Here is an 18,615-nt window from a genome sequence, read left to right on the forward strand (position 1 = left end):
ACGAAACACCCCAGCAATTGGTCATTTTTTTCGTTGCTGTTATGCACACGCGTAGTATAGACGTAAAACCACTTTGTTCCTACATTCCTTTTTTTGTTGAAGAAAGAAGGGCGATTTACAATGAATCAGGTAAGATTTTAGTCGTCTGGGTAGGACTGAATATCGGTTATATTGTAGGTACACTGAAAAGTAGTAAAGGAAAAATCATAATGCAATTTTGAGGTTATATTTTTCCATTCTCGTTTATTATTTTTGTTAAATTCTACACATTTTGCTGAACATAATTATGTATCTTCATCTTTGTACATTTTTTTTCAATTGAATAAAGTTTCCACACGTTGCATCTTGAATCCATTTCTTATATTGAAAAAAATATATAGTCCGATTGAATCAAAACAGTATGACGAGGCAGTTGGGTTAAAAGTAAAAGTACAAAACTATTCGTCTAGCGGGCGCTCCCGCCGGTTTTCCTGAGCTTTTTCTATTATTCCGTAATTTTTGTGTTCCGAGGAAATCTTGTATATTGTTAAAAGGAACCTTTTTTATTAGTTTCCTTGCATAATATTGTGAAAAAATAACGCCCAATTCGTAAAAATGAAAAGTGAAATACGCGTTAATTAATAGTGCACTAGACGAAAAAAAGAAATGATGGGCGAAAAGAATTTTCCGATTCTTCGATCAGGCCAGAGATTTCACTGTTTTAACGAAAGCTTCGATATTTAGGTAAAAAAAAACGTAATTGTTGAGCTCTTATTTAGTAGCTTTAATCCAGTCGATTTCGAGAGCAGCGACTCCATCTTGATTGTCAGGTAAATAAGGTCCTTTGTCAATTTTCAAACCAATACTCGTGATCAAAGTCGTATCTAGTGGATTCGACTCAATATCGAGTTCCTGACCACGATGATACGGTTTGAATGCATTGAAAGGTAATTTCATCGTTCCGAATTCATTAATAGGTGCCTATAGAAAAACATTTCAAATGAAACGACTTTGATTATCCTCTTTGCAAACACCAAAAATTGTTTTTACATTGAAAAACTATTTTTATTTTTTTTTGTGCAGAACTAATTTTTTATTACGAAAATAAGAGTATTTGCTGGTACAAAACTTGAATTCTTCAGATATATTGAATCAAATTGGTAAAAAACTGAACCTGTTTTGATTGAAAGAATACATTTTCGAAACAACATTTACCGTGAAAACTTGACCGTAGACAACCGAATTTTTATCGAGATTTTTGTGTCTCAACAGCATTTTGTAATTAACATTAGCCCCTTGGGCCCGACACCTCAAGCAAATATTGTTGAACTCGCCCAAATTGAAGCTCGCATCGCATTGGACAGCTGCGTATTCGGCGCCATTTTTCTTCGGGTTTAATAACGTAAATAGCACAGCTCTTTGAAAGACTTGACTTTTTTGGGTAACGAAAGCTGCCTTCGAAGTTCCCGTGGTTTTCGTAGTGTCGGAATTTTCCGTCCACGTAGTGAGCGCGTTGTCCAAACCGGGGCGTGTGAAATCGAACAGCGTTTGAGAGTTTGTTGTATTACTGAAAAACAATCGCCGACAATATCGTGATGAAATTGAAGATGAAAAAAACGTTGAAAACGGAATGAAGCACTTTTTATCTCACCCACAACCTACACTCGAAGCTACCATGTCACGTTCGTTCGAGCATCAAGGACTAGCAAACAAAACACACAAAAATCTCCCTCAGTCCGTGGCAGAACTCTGCACTGTTCAGTTGGTTCGTCTTCCTCCCCCTCCCTCTCTCTCGATTTTTAGAGATACACAATATCGTTCGTGGGCTGTCTTTCGTCGTTATGACACATCTTGAAATCGATCGTCTTCGAATTTTCTCTTTCGTCCTGTTTATATATCGCTTCGAGTAATTTATTATTCAGCAAAGCTTTCCTAGTGCCAGGGTACCGTCATCTCGTTTCTGTGCTTCGCGTGATACAGTCTCGTTTTATCGCCGTTACTTCGATTCACCGAAGTCACTTACAGAGGATTATATTTTGTTACCTATTTTTGGCTGGCAGGCACTTATTTTTGTGACATTCCTTCATTTCTTTCATTTGGCCCTGACCCAGTCGATTTCATAGGTCAAGAAATAAATTCGACATTTCATTATTAAAGTGAAAATATTTAATTTCATTGAACATCAGAAAATTGTACATTTTTTTGACTATTCGACTTCGTTCAGGGAATAGTCGAAAGTGACAACTCTTCAATAATTAGTCGCGGTGATTGTTTTTATCTCGAGAGATGAAACGCCTTTCTGTTTTATTGGTAAATAAACTCCACCGTACACTTGTATACCGAACATGGTAATGTTGGCAACGTCCAATGGCGGTTCATCCGGCTGCTCACGTCCCCGAAAGTACGGCTTGAAATCTGCCAAGGTCACCTTGACTGTTTCAAAACCACCATTTGAAGTCGACACCTGAATTTTGTGAATTTCATTTAAAAGGACGTTCCGGAATCGATAAATTTGAGCTTAGAAACGTTTAATTTTCTACCAGATTATAACATTTTTTCGTGGATTATTGAAGAAAAGTGAGCCTCACCGAAAAAAAATGTTCGTACTCTACGTCGGAATCGGCGGCCATGCCTCTGTGACGTAGAACAATTTTGTAGTTCTGATTGGCTCCCTGAGCCCGACATAACATTTCGATGTATTTGTAGCCCGTCAGATCGAGATTCGTTCTAGTTCTGACACCGGCGAAACCTGCACCGTTCGGTTGAGGGTTCAACAGAGTAAAAAAAATGGCTCTCTGGAATACTCGAGTTTTTTGGAGAGTCAACACTGCCTTTGACATGCCAACTTCCCGAACCGTATCCGATATTTCCATCCAGTCATCGACGTTCGTCACGTTCGTAAAGTCGAACAGCATCTTTGTCGTTGGTCTGTGTGACACGCGTTATTCAACCACTTTATCAAAGTTTTTTGCAATTGCCTCTAAAAATTCCGATTTTATTTGAATCGTCCGATTTTTATTTGACTTTCTGTCATTCGATGCTGATAAATTCGGTGAAAGCGTTGAACGTAGAGCAAAAATATATAAGACCGATTTAGGACTCTTATTATTTCAAAAAAAAAATTCTGATATTTTGTTATCTACAATGCTTCGGCCGTGAGAACAAGACAGAGTCGAACGAGTTAAAAATATTTACTAAGTTACTAGGTCTTGAAAAAAATTTTCGCAGATGTCACTAACTCACCCATGACTTTCGGTATTTTCGTGAAATATAAATAACAATAATATAATAATGTTTAACTTACTCGAGTGGTTGGAAAAATGACTGCGATTTAGTCAGCGCTACGCCTATTATGGCGGTAATGAAGGTATGACGAATCCACATTTTCCGAGCCCTTTTGGAAGACCCTAGAAAATAAAATTTGATGGTGATAAGAATTCAGGTCGTTGAAATTGAACAGGCAAAATATGGTAAAATATTTTCGTACCGCTTACAAGACGCACTGACTGTTTCGCTCTGTTGCGAAAGAAAAAAAATCAAACTCTCCGGTTACTAATATTGCGTACGCTTGTGTTTATTTGGTGTCGAATGGAAGTGTTGAGTAATGATGCACACATTGTTGGACGTGTGTGAAACGCGCTTGAAAATTACGGGTCTAATGTCCACTTTCGCCCAATCTGCATGAGATCAAAACATCGTGACTAGGCGTAGTTACCTTTTATATAACAATATTCCATATACAACGATTAATACATTTTTCTCTATTCACCCACGTCCTTTTTCACACTTTCGTGATATTTAGAGTTGTAAATACGATGGTAAATAACGGGTTGGTCAGTTGATATCAATCCTTGTTTTTCTATGTTTACATGTAATAATAAGGTGTCAAGTATGATATAAGTATCGATGAAATTCTCGTATGAACAGCTTTTCTAAATTGCATGAAGTCAGCTGATTTCATGCTGCATCCTTGACCCACGCGTTATTGTCATGACCCACGCGCATGTTACGAAAAATTTTATTGGCTACAGACGAAACTACTGTCCATGCGAATGTGATTACTCCGAATTTTTAATATTGAGGTGGTGCTGCAGAAGTCAAATTAGGGTAAGAAACATTGAACGCGAGCTTCGTTGAAAATACATTCAAATAGTGCTGGACGCTGGACGTTCGATATTGGTGATTTAGTATGGTCTTGCGACACGTGGCGCTACGGTCGATGACGATGCAGGGAATTTTGCCGTTAGTGTATCTCGGTCAGAAAAGTTTTGTGATTGACGGGCCAACGAAAATTCGGCAACCTCAGTGTTTTCTGTACACAAATCATTTATACAATTCATTGTTCAAAGTCAGATGGGCCTCGATCGAAAGAAGAAAAACATTAAAGAACGATGATGAAATTCGGGGAATGAATCGAAGCTCGTCGAAAACGCTTCGACATAACCACGTGGTGGAAATTAGTGGTTGAAAATGTTCGACATTTGATCGTCGACAAAAACAGATAAAAAATAGAGGCAGAAAGAGAGGGAGCTAGAGAAGCGCGGTAACAACGTTCGAGATATACGAAAAAGAACGAAAAAGCTTATACGAATTGCCGAATATTTGGAGCACGAATTAGTGGAAATTTATATTCAGTAAGAAAAACTTTTGCTTAAACATTTTTTTCACGTTATTACACCGTCCACTGAACAATTAAACTCTGGAATAGTTCATCTGTGTTTTCAAAACAATATTTACGAACTTCTGAGTGTACAATTGATTCATTCGTTTTTATTTAAAAATCGTTGGAATATTTTGTTCAGTGATTGAACTAAATAGACAAATTGAACTCTATATTTTATCAAATATGAGTAAATGATTAATCATCACCAAATTCATGAGAAAAAATCAGCAGATTTGAAAATTTTGATAATTCTTTGCACTGTGAAACTCGCACAAAAGCGAATTGTAAAAAATTTAGCACATTCCTAGATTTGACTAGAGGACGACAAGCTGCAAATCTTATTTAATGTTAAACAGAAGGAACATGATAATGCAGCGAAGTACTGGAAAAAACCTCGAGGTCAAAATTGTGTTTGTTGATGGAGAATTATCAGTGCATCTACTTTCAATTTTACGTACTAATAAAAGAACAAATGTTTTCAACGAGTCGTCAATAACTCTTGGGAAAACTCAATTTGCTGATTGATGTTTATCTGTGTTCAGGAATTCTGTTCCTCATATAAGATAACTGAAATGTCAATGGGTTGCAGATATAAAACCATGTCCGGAAAAGGTAAACTAAGTACAAAGAAGACACCTGTGAAGGTGCGAGAGGGTGGAAAAACTGCTCAGCCGTCACTGCAGAGTTCAGACACAAGTTCGGAGGGTGCAGAAATGACGTCGAACTTACCGGCTTTGAAGAGTATAGATAGTGCACGTCAATTACCGAGATACACAATGATATTGCAGAGAAATGCTGAGGAAGGTGTGGGGATGGAAGATTTAGACACATTGCAGCTGGAGCTGGAAACATTATTGTCATCGGTAGTGGTGAGAACGAGAACTCTTCAGGAAGAGATAGCAAATTTGTCGTCTGCGGAGGAGCGACGTGACAAAAGATCGAAAAGTGGCAAAGGTTTGTCGTCCTTCGACAAAAAAATTCGTGAAGACAAGGCGCGAGCAAAGGACATAAACTCGAAAACTCAGTCGCCCTTGACAACGAAAATATTGAAGCAGAAAACGTCGTCGAGCGGGGGAGATCGAGTAGTTTCAAACCCTCACGAAATAGTCCGAGTCGAAGGCTCCAAATCCGACGTACCAAAGTTGTTGTTACCGAAAAATGACACGACGAATAAATTCTGGGCGTCGGTGGATCCTTACTGTACCGACATTATGCCGGACGATATAAAGCTCCTGGAAGAATTGATCGGGTCCCACGGGGAGCTCGGGGAATTCAAAAAAATTCCGCCCCTCGGTAGGCACTACAGTCTCACGTGGGCACACAACGATCTTCTTCAGGAAGAAGACGCGGCTAATCCAAATAGGGAAAAGAAAAAATCGCGCTCGGATATGTCGGTGTTGGTGGGGAAAGCCGACAAAAGAGTAAACGGCATTGCTGGGCCATTGACGCAACGTCTCGTTTCGGCGTTACTCGAGGAAAACGTTTACGTCGCTAATAACAACACCGAAAACAAATTATTCCGAGACGGCGATCCACCGGTTTTGCGAGATCTTAGCATACAAAATTCCATGAATTTGGAGCTCAGAGTTCACAAAGAATTGGTAGAACAGGGCATTCTCGAACCCGATGCCCATAGAAAAAATCAAGAAGACGACGAAATATTGGCCGAGATCAAACGATGCCAGCAGGATTTAATGTCACTCTCTAGTCACAACGTAACGCAACTCAAAAGGCTTCTCAATCTTGCTCAAGAAGAGAGCAAACGGCAGGCTCTCAAGAGGAAAATTTCTACCGCCGACAACGAAGTTGTCGAACACTACAACAAATTACTTGCTTCCAAACAACGCAAAGTTCCTCTCACGAGGAAAGAACAAGAAAAAGCTTGGACTTGTCTCAGAGAACGCGAAGCTTTGCTGGAACAATTAAACATGTTGCCGTCCAATAGTATCGGCGAACCCGTTGCCTTGAATCACACAGTTAGCATGTAATTTACGACTGAGATTTCGATTATATGTTTATTAGTCATTCACATCGGTCTTACTACTCGCTCAGTGGCGGAAATGAGATGGATTTCATTTTAAATTAGTTTTGGAAAACTTCAATCGTAGATTTTAATAAATTTCAACGAATTCATTCGTTTATTTGCCAATCCAAAAATATAATATTGCAGTTTGCACGATTGATACAGCGACAAAAAATTATTCTGATTATTGAAGCTCTAAAATTCAAAATAGGCCAAAATCTTGTTCATTTTCCCCATCGATATTCGAAACAAAGCAAATTCATTAACGTCGCTTAAATTTGTATATATGAATTCGAGAAATATTTTTAAAAAAATCATTAACGTTCGAGAAAACCAGACGAAAATAATTTCAAAAACCGTTACACGATTCGAAAAATTCCTCGAAGTCACAAAGTTACGAAATCCCATTCATATTTTGATGAGTTTACTCGACAAATAACGTCACTGAAATAGGGAGTAAGTGATAAAAATATCGACTAAAGAATATTTGAAACAAACAACGCTCCGTGTCGAGTGTTTTTGTTCTCGTTTCTTTTTTTTTTTGTAAAGCAACTTTTCCGCCAATTCAAATTCCGTTGATAGATTTTTGTAACGCGTTTATGCGACTAATTACGAATAATTGTGTATAAAAAAGTGAAATGAACATTTTTCGTTATGTATATTGTAAGATTGAGTGTTTGAAGTAGGATCCTCACGCTGGTGTTTCACTTTAATCAAATCTGTGTGATCGATTCACCCCGAAATGTGTCCTTCACTTCTCCGTAGATTGTGCACGATCGTATGTACAAACAAAAATCGTTAAGAATAACTTTCGTTCCGAGTCTACGAGAAGAATCGAACAATAAAATGGAAAAAAGAAAAAACCCTGGATAAGTAAGTCACTGAATGGGCGAAGTGTATGAAAAAAAAAAAAAAAACATTAAATCCGAAATAACTGGGTATTGAACTGTTCGTTCATTTTTTTTCCTTTGCTACTTTCAGACTAACACTCGTTACGACTAACAAGAAACAGCAATCTCAACAGATTTATTATTAACATTCGATTTTGGGCAGCGAACTCATAAAACGTGGCCAGTACGAGAGAATCGCTAAAAGCACATAACAATTCGTAAAAAAATAAAAACAAAATTAACTGCCTGCTATGATAAACGATCAATATTCAAGAAAATGATTAAGGAGCGATTTGAAGACAAAAAATTCAACAATTCATCAAATTATCTTCCTTTTTGTCCCGTAAATTGAATTTGTTTAGCTTCGTGAATAATTTCATATTTTTCCAAGATTTTGTTACCCCTCCCACTAATTTCATCGACTCCCCGTAGTAATTTTATGACATTGATTCTTTCACTCATTCCACTCGACGGAAAAACGATCGGTTTTTATATCGAAAGACATCTCGTTCAAGCGTGAAAGCTAAAATTTTTCAAAAAGTCAATATTTTACAGGCATTTTGTTGGATAAAAACTGAAAACTATTTATTTTTGGCAAGCCGAGTTGAGCTCTCACGAATAAGGGATCAATAAACGTGAATACAATTGCGAGCACACGAGCTGTGTAACCCAACGCCCACGCCTCATAACTATCGATTGATTTTCGCGTGAATAGAAATATTTTCTAAATTGAGGATGTCAAGTTGAAACGCACGGCAAAACCATCATATGCGAGTGAATAATTTGGCAGGATAATTAACAGCAAACGATGAGCAACAGTCTCACGACATGGATCTTTATTCGATATCACTGTACAATATCCTCGCCAAGAGAGTTATATACCTCAACAACGTGCATTTCGCGACGGCACAACAATGATTAATCGTCTCGGTTGAAAATAAGAAAAAACTTAAGGGGGAGCAGGGGTAAACGAAAATGCAACGAAAAAGTGGTTCCAAAGAGGGAGAAAGAAGATGTTGAGAGTGCTTAAGAAGTGCCGACAACGATGAGAAGACAGTGTCAATCTTGATAACGTTACGTTCGTGTTATTTTTTTGCAAATTTCTTATTTTTTCGCGATGTAGTTCAGAGCATACGTGGTTTTGAATATTACTACTACTCGTTGCCATTAACAATGACAAACTAACGTGTTTTTTTTTTTTATATTGTAACGGTATTCTTGCCTATTTCCAAATGTTTATTCCGTTCATGATTTTCTTTTCAGTTCTTTTAGACTTCCTTGTAAGAGAGTTGATGATAATTTCAGTAACAACAAGGTGAGTTACGCTACGTATGAAGCGGTAGGCCATGAAATGATAAGGAAGCGGTGAACGCTTACGGGATCATGATTCAAAGGGTGGAAGTTTGAAGGGTTCCGGTGTATTGACATAGATTTGGTTTCTTTGAAAACGTACAATCCCTTTGTTGAGTTTTTTTTATAATTTTTTTTCATGTTATTATTTTTTTTCTCGTATCTGCAGTTATTTGTTTAACAGTCAATCGTCGCACCGGCAGCGTCCCGACCAGAGCCATTCGCGCGTTGTTGCAGCGATGAGATGTTTTAAACGATGGTGTTTTGTTGTTGTTGACAATGGTAGATTTTGGTTTTATGAATTGATTTGTTGTTGTTTTCTTTTAGCGATTTTTTTGTCTTTCTTTTTTCTTTCCAATAATATATATAACAGAGAGAGAGTATCGTTTGAATCAAAGGCGTCCTTAATTATTTCATGGGCTCCCGCGAACCAGACAGCCGAAGGTCGTTCTCTCTTTACTATTGAAAGCCAAGAATTGATGGAACGAGCAGCGCTGCCTTGGCAGTGACGCACTATAACTATCGGTAATTCGTTATGGAGGCTGTGTGTTTCAAAATCTCTTCACGCCAACCGATGAGCTGCTTAGAAGGCGAACAACAACAGGAAAGCCATCATAAGACAGAAAAGACCCATAGCCTCGGACAAGGCGAATCCCAGAATGGCGTATGAGAAAAGCTGCTGCTTCAGGGATGGATTCCTAGCATAACCGATGATCAGGGAACCGAATACCGATCCAATTCCGGCACCTGAAACCATCATTTTCGTTATTACAATGATCAATTCAATCGTTGAGAAATGAACGAAGTGAGCAAGTCTCGTTGGGAATTGGCCAAATTTAATGAACATCGAACTCTTGATTTTGTAACAATTTCTGAAAAACTAACTCGATTTTGAAATTGGGATAAGATTTTTCAAACCGTGGACGAAAAAAAAACTTGATTATTCAACGCATTATTTTCGTAATCTAATTATAGATAAGGTTCTATTTTTGGAAATGGCAGTGGTAAATTTGGCGAGTTATTGGAAATTCCAATTATATGAAATCAGACAGAAGATTTTCAGGTGGATTCGTTGAAGGAATAAAGGGAATAACTTTTGATTCTCCAGTCAGTGGGATACAAAGCTTCAGGTATTTTTCCCTGTAACTTCAGATCATGCAGGATGCAGAATGTGTTGAGGAATTGTGCTCGAGGACATGATTAGAATCCAAAAAGCATGAGGAAGGCAACCATGAGACAAAACAATCCCATAGCTTCGGTAAGGGCAAAACCAAGGATGGCGTAAGTGAAACACTGTTGTTTGAGGGAAGGATTTCGACTGTAACCGAGGATAAGGGATCCAAAAACCACCCCGATTCCAATACCTGAAAATCAAGGATGGGAATAAAAACTGAGCAATAAAAATCTTGTCTAATTTATCAAGATGAATTATGTAATTGTTACATAATGTGTTTGTCAGTTTGTTTCTGGAACACAAGGATTGAAGTATTTTTAGGACAATAGAGACGTTACGTACCAGAGCCTGCGACTCCTACGGTGGCTGCTCCGGCACCAATGAACTTTGCGGCGGAGTCAATATCACGAGTGATCGTGGAGGTCTGGAAGTTGCGCACGATCGGCGACTACAAGGAAATTGCATGTTAGATCAATCAAAAAATTCGAAACTTCTCGATGTTGCCACTTGAACGTTACACGTAAAAAATAACCAATATTTTCAAGGCAGGGAATGTTGAATTAAGAGATTTAGTTCTGAAAACTGTCATGGAAAACTAAGAAAATTCTACGAAAAGTTCCGATGAAATTTTCGTTCATGACAGATGGAGAATGTTTCCAAAAAATCGAAAAAATGAGGTTAGGAGATAAAAGCAAGGAAATATCACCGGCGGTATCTAAAAACTCTTAAAACACGGTGCAAGTGAATATTTTGTATGACATAGAGCTTGAGGGAAATTTTGACGTTTCACAAAAGCAGGGACATCACTTTTTCGGTAAAATTTGAAAAACCGAGGTCTTGTAACTTATATAACCTTGGTTCATTATGCAATGCGCGCGCGTCCTCGGGAGTTGCGATCGCGCGCGTGTGCGGATTCGCCAATAGAGAACTGGATATACAGGTATATGCAAAAGTAGAGGAAAAAAAGGTCGGGCGAATAGAAAAAAAAATAGAAAAAATGGGACTTACACTGACGAAGCTGGTCTGCCTCTGGTTTTCCTGGAAAGACTGGCTCTGGTTGATAACTGCACTGCTCAACGGGCGCAGGTAGCTTTTTGTACCAGCGACCAGCTGACAAAAGGAAAAAAAGGGTCAAAAAAATATTCGAAACAACGAAAAGATCGAAATAAATTTTGGTCGAGGTAAATAGTTCCGAGAAAAAACGAAATATTTATTATGTAACGCGACGATGAGTGTGTCAATGCGAACGGAGGTGAAAAACCCTCGTAATCACAGGCCACGGAACATCACCGATTACCGTCAAATTGAGCGAAGGCAAAGACAAAAACTTTTTTTTTATCACATAACGATTTTTCAACGTTTACTTACGGTGCTTCTAGCGACCGGCGCGATGAATCGGGTGCAGGCAAACATATTGACGGTTGGTTGGTTTTTTGTTGGTCTTGACGACTCGAAAATTACCTGAAAATCGAAAATACGAAAAAACGCGTCAACGTAATGAAATATATGGCGGGCGTGAAGAGCGACGTTAGAGTGAGAGATTCTCTCTTGTTCGCAGGCGCTCGTGTCGGGAAAGCGTGCACTTGATAATAAAAATCCCTCGCGTTACGTGACAATTGTGCGGTCTTGATGAAAGAACGTGTTTTATTGTAGCATCGCGAAAAAGTAACGTCAGTTTTTACTATGAGGAACAACTAAAAAGTTTCAATACAGAAGTCGAGAGCTTTTCGGAGAGGACAAAAAGTCGAACACGGTCTTGAACCCCTCACGGGATCATTACGTAATGTCGGCAACTTCGGTGTATTATGGGGACGGAAGATGAGAGAGAGAGAGATAACATTTATTTGACAATTATTTGTCAGAGTTTACATAAATCCGATCAACGCGTCGACGTAACATTGGGAACATAGTTTTTAATTCCGCTGAACACGCGAGTTCTTTGAGTTCCGCGGCACATCATCAGGAATCGGCAAAAATGGCCGTGTATCCGCGGAGACCTTCTTGTGATTTCCGTTTTCCACCGAACACCGAATGAACTTTTTTTCTGTTTTTTAAATCAAATCTACGGCTTGTAGAACGGAATATTATTGATTGAGGCGTCCTGTTCATCTGTCAATTATAATTTGTACTTTTATCTAATTTAACCGCAGTTTATTCACGTTTTTATCGTCGTTGAACCGGGACGATTTTTACTCACTTGCCAGCACAGCAGGCGCTCGGACTTACCAAAGAACAGTGTCGACGACGAGAGGCAAGGCGAGATCCGGCCTTTGGAATGTTGAAATGGTGATTGACCCGTCGAACGGAGGATGCGCAGCTCGAGACGCGAGAAACGTCTGCGCAACTGAAGAATCATCCACAATCGAAATAAAATTTCGACGATAGGGCTTCAAGAACGGGGAACGAGGAATCTAATTTAGAGAATTAAAAATAGGTTAGTTAACGAATAGTCTAAAACTGATAACAAGAAAATAAAATAATAAGAAAAAAAAGTGGTTTATTATTTGTTGATATTTTCGTTCCGTTCTGAGTCTCTTTTCTATAGAGTCGTTCCTATTCCCCGTTCCCAAATTCAAATCTTCAGCTCCGAATCCCATTTATTATGAACAAACCCTAAAGAAAACTAACGATTTTCGTTCAGCTCGAGTTTCACCACTTCCCACCGCCCTGTAACCCTTTATCGACCAACCGAATTTAGCCGAACGTATATTTCGTCTGCAACATTGAGTCAATAGAATTTTGATAACTTCACGACATCGTTGAATGTCAGAGTAATTCTAAACGTAGCGATTTATTAAATTAAAAAAGAAATTAACTTTTCATCGGATAATAACCGATTTTATAAACAACACAATAAATTGTTAATCGTGAGAGAATGGTATTTAGATGCTCGTTTGACTGAACTATAGCCTCATCGTCTCATCGACTCTTGTCTCTCAGTCTCCATTGATATGGCCGTATTTTTGTTGAACGACTGCAAATTTAACGGTTGTGGGCTTACATTCAAGAGTCTGGGACACTTGATACAGCACATCGAAGAAACTCATATCGGTAAAACGAGATTGTCCAACGAGTTTCGGAGATTTTCTATATTCGACCGATATTAAGGGATTAATTATGGAGCGGGGGGGTGAAGGGGTGGAGCAAGGGGGGAGGAAATATCAAAATTGGAGGTTATGTGAGTGAATGTCGACGAAAGAGGTTATCTGGGCTCTTGAATCTTCATAGAACGAGATTTTCTTCGTACTATTTCATGAAAAAAATTGTTTGACAGCATTTGCATCCGTGATTTTAAGAGTCCGTGTGTTTTCACCTTTCGAACGGTATTCCCATCGTATTCGTCGTATCATTCGTTCTTTTTTGTTTCATACAAAATTCTGAGCAGTACTTGATATAAATTCTCGATAATTTTTTAATATACAGCGGGTTAAAGAGCATACGAATACCTCGATTTTCAGACTGTCTGAAAAAATGTATTTCTTCCATATCATAAAATCCTACTTCTAATTCATTTTTTTTTTTTAATTTTCTATATTTCATCCCAAATGAGCTGTATATGAAGAATCTTAGCAGACTGTAAAATTAATAATTATAAACGAATCTTTCAATCAGCTTTTATCAGAGTAGCACAGTGGTCAAAAACATTTTTTACCATATTTTGTTTAGTGATTGATTTCCAAACCTCTCCAAAATTTAATACCGATCTACTGCTATGTCACATGATTTGTGTCTAAAAACATTGTAGCCTTATGATTTGATTTAGATTGCCATTGGAATCGACAGGGAAATGGCGTCACAAAGGTGGAGGTCATGTGTCATGAGTTGCAAAAATTTTTTTCTTTCATAACAATGATTTAAGCTGGTTTTCTATTGGCCCACAATATTTCTTGACGCTATATTAATTTGTGATAAGCTTCCATGGAGCAAAAATATTTAGTGACATTTAAACAAGAATAATTCTATCGATACACAAGTAATTTCTTATCAGCAAGTTATTTTGAATGCCATAGTGAATATTTTTCTGATTGAAATGACAAATCTTGTTCAATGTTAGCCCAGCACCTGATTTTAGAGGGTTCGCTCGTAGAGAAATATTTTGTGTTTTTGAATGAAGCGCAATGCGACAACCTGTCTGGAGGAAAATGATGAATAATTTGAAAAAAAAAAAAAAACAAATGTAAAAAAAAATAAGAAAAGGTAAATGTCCTACCTTGAAGGTAACATTTTAATGTTTAATCGTATGGAGTTATTGTTGAAGTGTTCCAGTTGCTTTATGACATGTGAGAAGAAACTTTTTTACATTATGTAAACATTTTTTTTGTAGCTTTGTCACGTAGTTTATGAGAAACAAAGAAAAATACTATCGTTTGGATCGTACTCAGACATTTTGCAGCAATTCATAAAAATAATGACGAATCCTACTGTGTCTTTTAATTTTCCTTTACAAAAAATTCTTTAACAGTTAAATTTAAAAAATCTTTGAAATCCATGAAAAAAAAAATATCCCTGACTGTGGTTTAAATTCCAACGAACAACGTCAAACAAAATATAATGAAAAATAACGCAGATTCGAATTTGACTGTAAATGAAAACCAAAAATGAGTATACTCAGCTAAGAAATCCGGGTTAAATGAATATTCAACCGAGTTGAAATACATCATCTTGAAACTGTGAAGTTAGAATTGATAAATGAATTGATATTGATTTTTGAATGCAACTTTACTTCCTAAGCATCCTCGAAAACATCGTTTCATTTTGTTAATTTTTTTTTCATTCTTTTTTTAACATTGAGTTGCGTAATAAAAATTGATAGAAGAAATATGGCATGAATCTACCCAATTGGGCATCATGAAATGATGATCGTTGGATTATGTATTTGTCGTGTGAGAAAAAAGAAAACGTAAAGTATGAAAATTTCTTAGATTACGATCCTCACGTGGTGGAACAAATGGAGATCCAGAAGCCGACCTGTATACCGTTGAGTTACGCGCTTAGATTTCTAACCGATGCCGCCAGAAAAGAGTGTGCCAAATCGGCCAACACCAAACGAAGATTGAGTCAAGTTAATATACTTGCAAGTGCAACAAGAAATCGTAACAATGCTGCGACACCAACAGGTAAAAGTTTCTCAGGCAATCGTCGCTTCCCGACTGCACGAGTAATATTTGGAAAATGCTAGGAAGCGACGCCGAAGAGGGCGATGAGTTTGCCAGTGAGCCGGACGACAGCAACGACTCGTCTACCACATCCGAAGAATTCTCGGCTGATTTTATATTGCGCTATGGAAGCAGGTATTGAAGGACTGTTTTCCTTTTTCCAATAACACGTAGAAAATTTTCCATCAAAATATCGATTTTAATTGATCTTTCCATGGTTTTAGGAATTCACTGACGTCGCAATTTGAAAAGCTCGATAGAAATGTAATTTCGCGTCATTTAAAAAAACAAAAATGTAAATTTTCATTGAAAAACTAACCGAATAGAATTTTGAGTATTCAATTTGATCGATAGCGCAAATTCAATCGAGTTTAGTTTGGTTGAGAACTTGAAAACTTTAAAAAAAGACGAGGAAAATTAATTTTTTGAATATTTTTAAAATGTGATAATACAGATATTCATCATGGAACATTTTCTTCGTGTATTTTATCCGAATCTCACTAACCAATGTGAGATTTCAATGTTTTTATTATCGCACCACTTGTCGCGTAACAGATTTATCTTACATATTATTTCGCAGGGTTATTAATCAGAGCGTTTCAAATCCACCGAGTAACATCGTAAACAGTAACGGCAGTACCAACACCAACAACAATTCGAGCGACAAACCGTTCGCTTGCCCTGTTCCTGGCTGCAAAAAACGTTACAAGAACGTCAACGGAATAAAGTATCACTCTAAAAACGGTCATAAGAAAGATGGCAAGTACGTTCATGTTCTGTGGGGAAAAATTGAGAGAAGAAAGCAAGGCGACCGTACACTCAATTTAATGCAATTCGTTGTAAAAAATTTCATTTTCAATTACAAAAGTTCACTACGAATTGATTAGGTCAGAAAAACTCTAAAATTGGATCGAAATTCAGTTATTACAGATACAAGAAAATTAGGAATTAAAAGTGTTGAATCGAATTCTTCATTCGATTCAACAAGAAAGTAATTCTTGAAGACGTTTCCACAACCATGCAAATTTCTCGTAGTTTTTGAGAGAAAGACACTCGAATATTCGTAAAAATCCAGAAACCTGAGAATATTTGAAACAAGATAATTGTTTGGTCGCTTTGTACAGGATACGAAAGGCGTTCAGATGTCCTTGCGGAAAGAGTTACAAGACCCCGTCCGGCTTGAAGAACCACACGGTGATCCAGCACGCGGGTTCGGTGCTCCAAAACGGCAAAATAGCGTCGATAAAATACGACCATCAAACGAGTAATCACCATCACCATCAGCAGCAGCAGCAGCGTGATAGTTTATCAAAGGCGTGTGGGGGAGGTATACCGCTTGAAATAGGAAAGAATTCGTTCGCAAAAGCGAAGGTAGCAGCGATCGAAGATCACGGTTACATGAAATCGGAAAAGTCGATGTACACGGAGACTGAGACGTCCTCGATGAACAACGATTGCGAGGAGGAAGATTTGGGGATATTGACGCCAGCCTCGACGCCGCCTTTGCTGGCGCAGAGTCCTGCAAAAAGTGAAATATCCCAGCAGCAAAGTCAGCAGCGAAACGATAGAACGCTACAAAAGTATCTCGCGAGCGTCGTCGCGTCAACAAATACTGCTCAGCAGCGTCGCAACATTCTCGATAACGGCAACGCGTACTAGTCATTTAACGCAATACGAAAAACGAGAGGCAGAATAACAGAGTAAATCATCTATCGAAGCTCGACGTCAACGAGAGACAAAAAATCATTGTATCGACTGGAAAAAAAGAGCGAAAGAAAATATTCGGACACGAGCGCAGGCTCGGAATGCCGTGTCCGAACGTCATTTTACAAAGCTACAATACTATCAGCGATGTCGCCTTGTTTTTTCCCCTTCCCGTGTAGATGATTCAAAGTAAGAAAACGACAAAAAAAAGCAAAGAAAAAACGCGAGCGTGTAGGCTGTTTTTCGCTAGTCCAAACGGCGAGAATAGATAGGAACTGAGAGAAAATTCCCGTGATAATTTCGCCACACGAGATTATTCGCTTCATTCGATTGATCCTAGCTGATAGTACCTAGATATTTGTACACGTTTGTATGTCCTTAATACGCATACATACGTATATCAATATCGCATAGAATATCGGATATAATCGGTTAACGCAAGCGGTTATTTACTAAGTGCACTTAAGGTTTGCAAAAAAATCTTTTTCCTCTTTTTCATTTCTCTTGTTATTCTTCCACTCTCTACTTTCTTTTTTTCTGGTCACTAGAACTGCGCGATCCGAAAAATTAAACGTTCTGCCAATATTAACACGATCGGGGGGAAAAACGATCGAGAAACTTAAAGTTGATCCTTTCCGCGCATGACGATCGACTTGGTGGGCGCGTGCCGCCGCATAGTTCATAATTTGTTATTATATTCGTAATCCACGCAAAACTATTACAATAATTAACTGATTATTGTAGTGTGAGACAGGAAAATATGCGAATTTTGTTACGAAAGAATAAAAAATTGAAACAAAAACTCGATTCTTTCTCACGATTTTCCTCTTGCATTTACAAAATCTCAGCAAGCCCACAGAAGTGAATTTTTTTTCAATCGAAACCCGGAACTTCATAATTTCATAAGACTATCAGTCTTCGAGGCTTTTAAAAGTCTCAACAGCAAAAAACAAATCCTTTCATTGCAAAATCGAGATTTGTCGCACTTTTAATTGTCCGATCCCCAACAATAAATTGTAAACAGTTTTTAAATTATATTGCAAATCCGTGGCTTTTAAGGGGTTTGAAAATTCGTGATTTCATCAAGTCATTTTCCTGGCCTGTAATAGAAATTTATAAATATTTTTAGGCAAAAAAAATGAAGATACAAAAAGAGTTGGGAGATTTTTCAAGGAAATCGAAAACAGTTCTCATTCACCGACAATTGATAGCAGTAGATGTGACACTTTCGATGCAAAAGAACGAATGAAATTTGATACTTTTTTTTTGTAGAACAGCCACTTCTGTGATTTTGTTGAAACCTTGTAAAAAAATGTTCAACAAAAAAGTTAAAGGGCCTGGTAGAGCAAACTGGTGGTACGTAATACCTAACGATTGAGAAGCCTTATTTTCCTACGTTCTGATCTTTAATATAGGATGATGAATTTATATATATTTTTTTGTTGTTTTTAAATATACATAAATATAGTCGACTATAATGAATGTTTTGTTTGTTGACAAATAGAAGAGATTAAAAAGACGAGAGGGAAAAGGCGAAGAGGAAGGAAGGAATAAAGGGACCGAGGGACGAATTAATATTTCTTCTCTTTGATGTCAATATTTCTAAAATCCATTTGACGTCGTCGAACCTAAACTCTAGAGCATTTTCTCCTCCTTTCCATTAGTCTTCTCCTCAA

The 18,615-nt window shown here is 37.7% G+C and overlaps 5 protein-coding genes across 8 annotated transcripts; 2 read left to right on the forward strand and 3 right to left on the reverse strand.

Moving 5' to 3' along the window:
- Positions 1-7,606, forward strand: Ada3 (transcriptional adaptor 3). 2 transcript variants are annotated; one of them, XM_043419096.1, is made up of 2 exons: positions 1-129; positions 5,232-7,606. In XM_043419096.1, exon 2 carries the CDS (start codon positions 5,242-5,244, stop codon positions 6,628-6,630), a length of 1,389 nt encoding a protein of 462 aa, XP_043275031.1. In that variant the 5' UTR covers positions 1-129; positions 5,232-5,241; the 3' UTR covers positions 6,631-7,606. The 2 variants fall into 2 exon arrangements, with proteins under 2 accessions (XP_043275031.1, XP_043275030.1); XM_043419095.1 differs by lacking the exon at positions 1-129 and adding an exon at positions 4,166-4,613.
- LOC122410736 (uncharacterized) lies at positions 224-2,108 on the reverse strand. Its single transcript, XM_043419134.1, has 3 exons — positions 1,631-2,108; positions 1,195-1,546; positions 224-960 (listed from the first exon to the last, which is right to left on the reverse strand). Exons 1-3 carry the CDS (start codon positions 1,654-1,656, stop codon positions 751-753), a joined length of 588 nt encoding a protein of 195 aa, XP_043275069.1. The 5' UTR covers positions 1,657-2,108; the 3' UTR covers positions 224-750.
- LOC122410733 (uncharacterized) lies at positions 2,123-3,956 on the reverse strand. Its single transcript, XM_043419128.1, has 5 exons — positions 3,733-3,956; positions 3,467-3,656; positions 3,284-3,386; positions 2,568-2,907; positions 2,123-2,443 (listed from the first exon to the last, which is right to left on the reverse strand). Exons 3-5 carry the CDS (start codon positions 3,361-3,363, stop codon positions 2,228-2,230), a joined length of 636 nt encoding a protein of 211 aa, XP_043275063.1. The 5' UTR covers positions 3,364-3,386; positions 3,467-3,656; positions 3,733-3,956; the 3' UTR covers positions 2,123-2,227.
- A 763-nt stretch (positions 7,607-8,369) lies between the features above and the next one.
- On the reverse strand, positions 8,370-12,450 carry ATPsynC (ATP synthase, subunit C). Of its 2 annotated transcripts, none has more exons than XM_043419129.1 (5): positions 12,277-12,450; positions 11,448-11,540; positions 11,088-11,189; positions 10,422-10,527; positions 8,370-9,652 (listed from the first exon to the last, which is right to left on the reverse strand). In XM_043419129.1, exons 1-5 carry the CDS (start codon positions 12,433-12,435, stop codon positions 9,489-9,491), a joined length of 624 nt encoding a protein of 207 aa, XP_043275064.1. In that variant the 5' UTR covers positions 12,436-12,450; the 3' UTR covers positions 8,370-9,488. The 2 variants fall into 2 exon arrangements, with proteins under 2 accessions (XP_043275064.1, XP_043275065.1); XM_043419130.1 differs by having other exon boundaries at positions 12,306-12,416.
- A 360-nt stretch (positions 12,451-12,810) lies between these two features.
- Positions 12,811-17,741, forward strand: LOC122410718 (juxtaposed with another zinc finger protein 1). 2 transcript variants are annotated; one of them, XM_043419108.1, is made up of 5 exons: positions 12,811-13,130; positions 15,002-15,196; positions 15,259-15,370; positions 15,816-15,998; positions 16,360-17,741. In XM_043419108.1, the coding sequence occupies exons 1-5, from the start codon at positions 13,031-13,033 to the stop codon at positions 16,892-16,894; spliced, it is 1,125 nt and encodes a 374-aa protein (XP_043275043.1). In that variant the 5' UTR covers positions 12,811-13,030; the 3' UTR covers positions 16,895-17,741. The 2 variants fall into 2 exon arrangements, with proteins under 2 accessions (XP_043275043.1, XP_043275044.1); XM_043419109.1 differs by lacking the exon at positions 12,811-13,130 and adding an exon at positions 14,338-14,359.
- The last annotated feature ends 874 nt before the right edge of the window (positions 17,742-18,615 follow it).

Source organism: Venturia canescens, chromosome 5, assembly GCF_019457755.1.
Source record: "Venturia canescens isolate UGA chromosome 5, ASM1945775v1, whole genome shotgun sequence".
NCBI lineage: Eukaryota > Metazoa > Arthropoda > Insecta > Hymenoptera > Ichneumonidae > Venturia > Venturia canescens.

Bases quoted from the DNA above. Each gene is read 5' to 3' on its own strand.
- ATPsynC (XM_043419129.1), bottom strand. From the start codon at position 12,435: ATGATTCTTCAGTTGCGCAGACGTTTCTCGCGTCTCGAGCTGCGCATC. The intron at 11,541-12,276 runs GTGAGTAAAAAT...TTCGATTTTCAG, and splicing joins AGCGCCTGCTGTGCTGGCAA to GTAATTTTCGAGTCGTCAAG. The intron at 10,528-11,087 runs GTAAGTCCCATT...ATTTCCTTGTAG, and splicing joins GGCAGACCAGCTTCGTCAGT to TCGCCGATCGTGCGCAACTT.
- LOC122410733 (XM_043419128.1), bottom strand. From the start codon at position 3,363: ATGTGGATTCGTCATACCTTCATTACCGCCATAATAGGCGTAGCGCTG. The intron at 2,908-3,283 runs GTAAGTTAAACA...CGTGTCACACAG, and splicing joins TCATTTTTCCAACCACTCGA to ACCAACGACAAAGATGCTGT. The intron at 2,444-2,567 runs GTGAGGCTCACT...CACAAAATTCAG, and splicing joins AGTACGAACATTTTTTTTCG to GTGTCGACTTCAAATGGTGG.
- LOC122410736 (XM_043419134.1), bottom strand. From the start codon at position 1,656: ATGGTAGCTTCGAGTGTAGGTTGTGG. The intron at 1,547-1,630 runs GTGAGATAAAAA...ATTGTTTTTCAG, and splicing joins GCTTCGAGTGTAGGTTGTGG to TAATACAACAAACTCTCAAA. The intron at 961-1,194 runs GTAAATGTTGTT...GTTTTTCTATAG, and splicing joins TCTACGGTCAAGTTTTCACG to GCACCTATTAATGAATTCGG.
- LOC122410718 (XM_043419108.1), top strand. From the start codon at position 13,031: ATGGCCGTATTTTTGTTGAACGACTGCAAATTTAACGGTTGTGGGCTT. The intron at 13,131-15,001 runs GTAAAACGAGAT...AAAATTTCTTAG, and splicing joins CATCGAAGAAACTCATATCG to ATTACGATCCTCACGTGGTG. The intron at 15,371-15,815 runs GTATTGAAGGAC...ATTATTTCGCAG, and splicing joins ATATTGCGCTATGGAAGCAG to GGTTATTAATCAGAGCGTTT.
- Ada3 (XM_043419096.1), top strand. From the start codon at position 5,242: ATGTCCGGAAAAGGTAAACTAAGTACAAAGAAGACACCTGTGAAGGTG.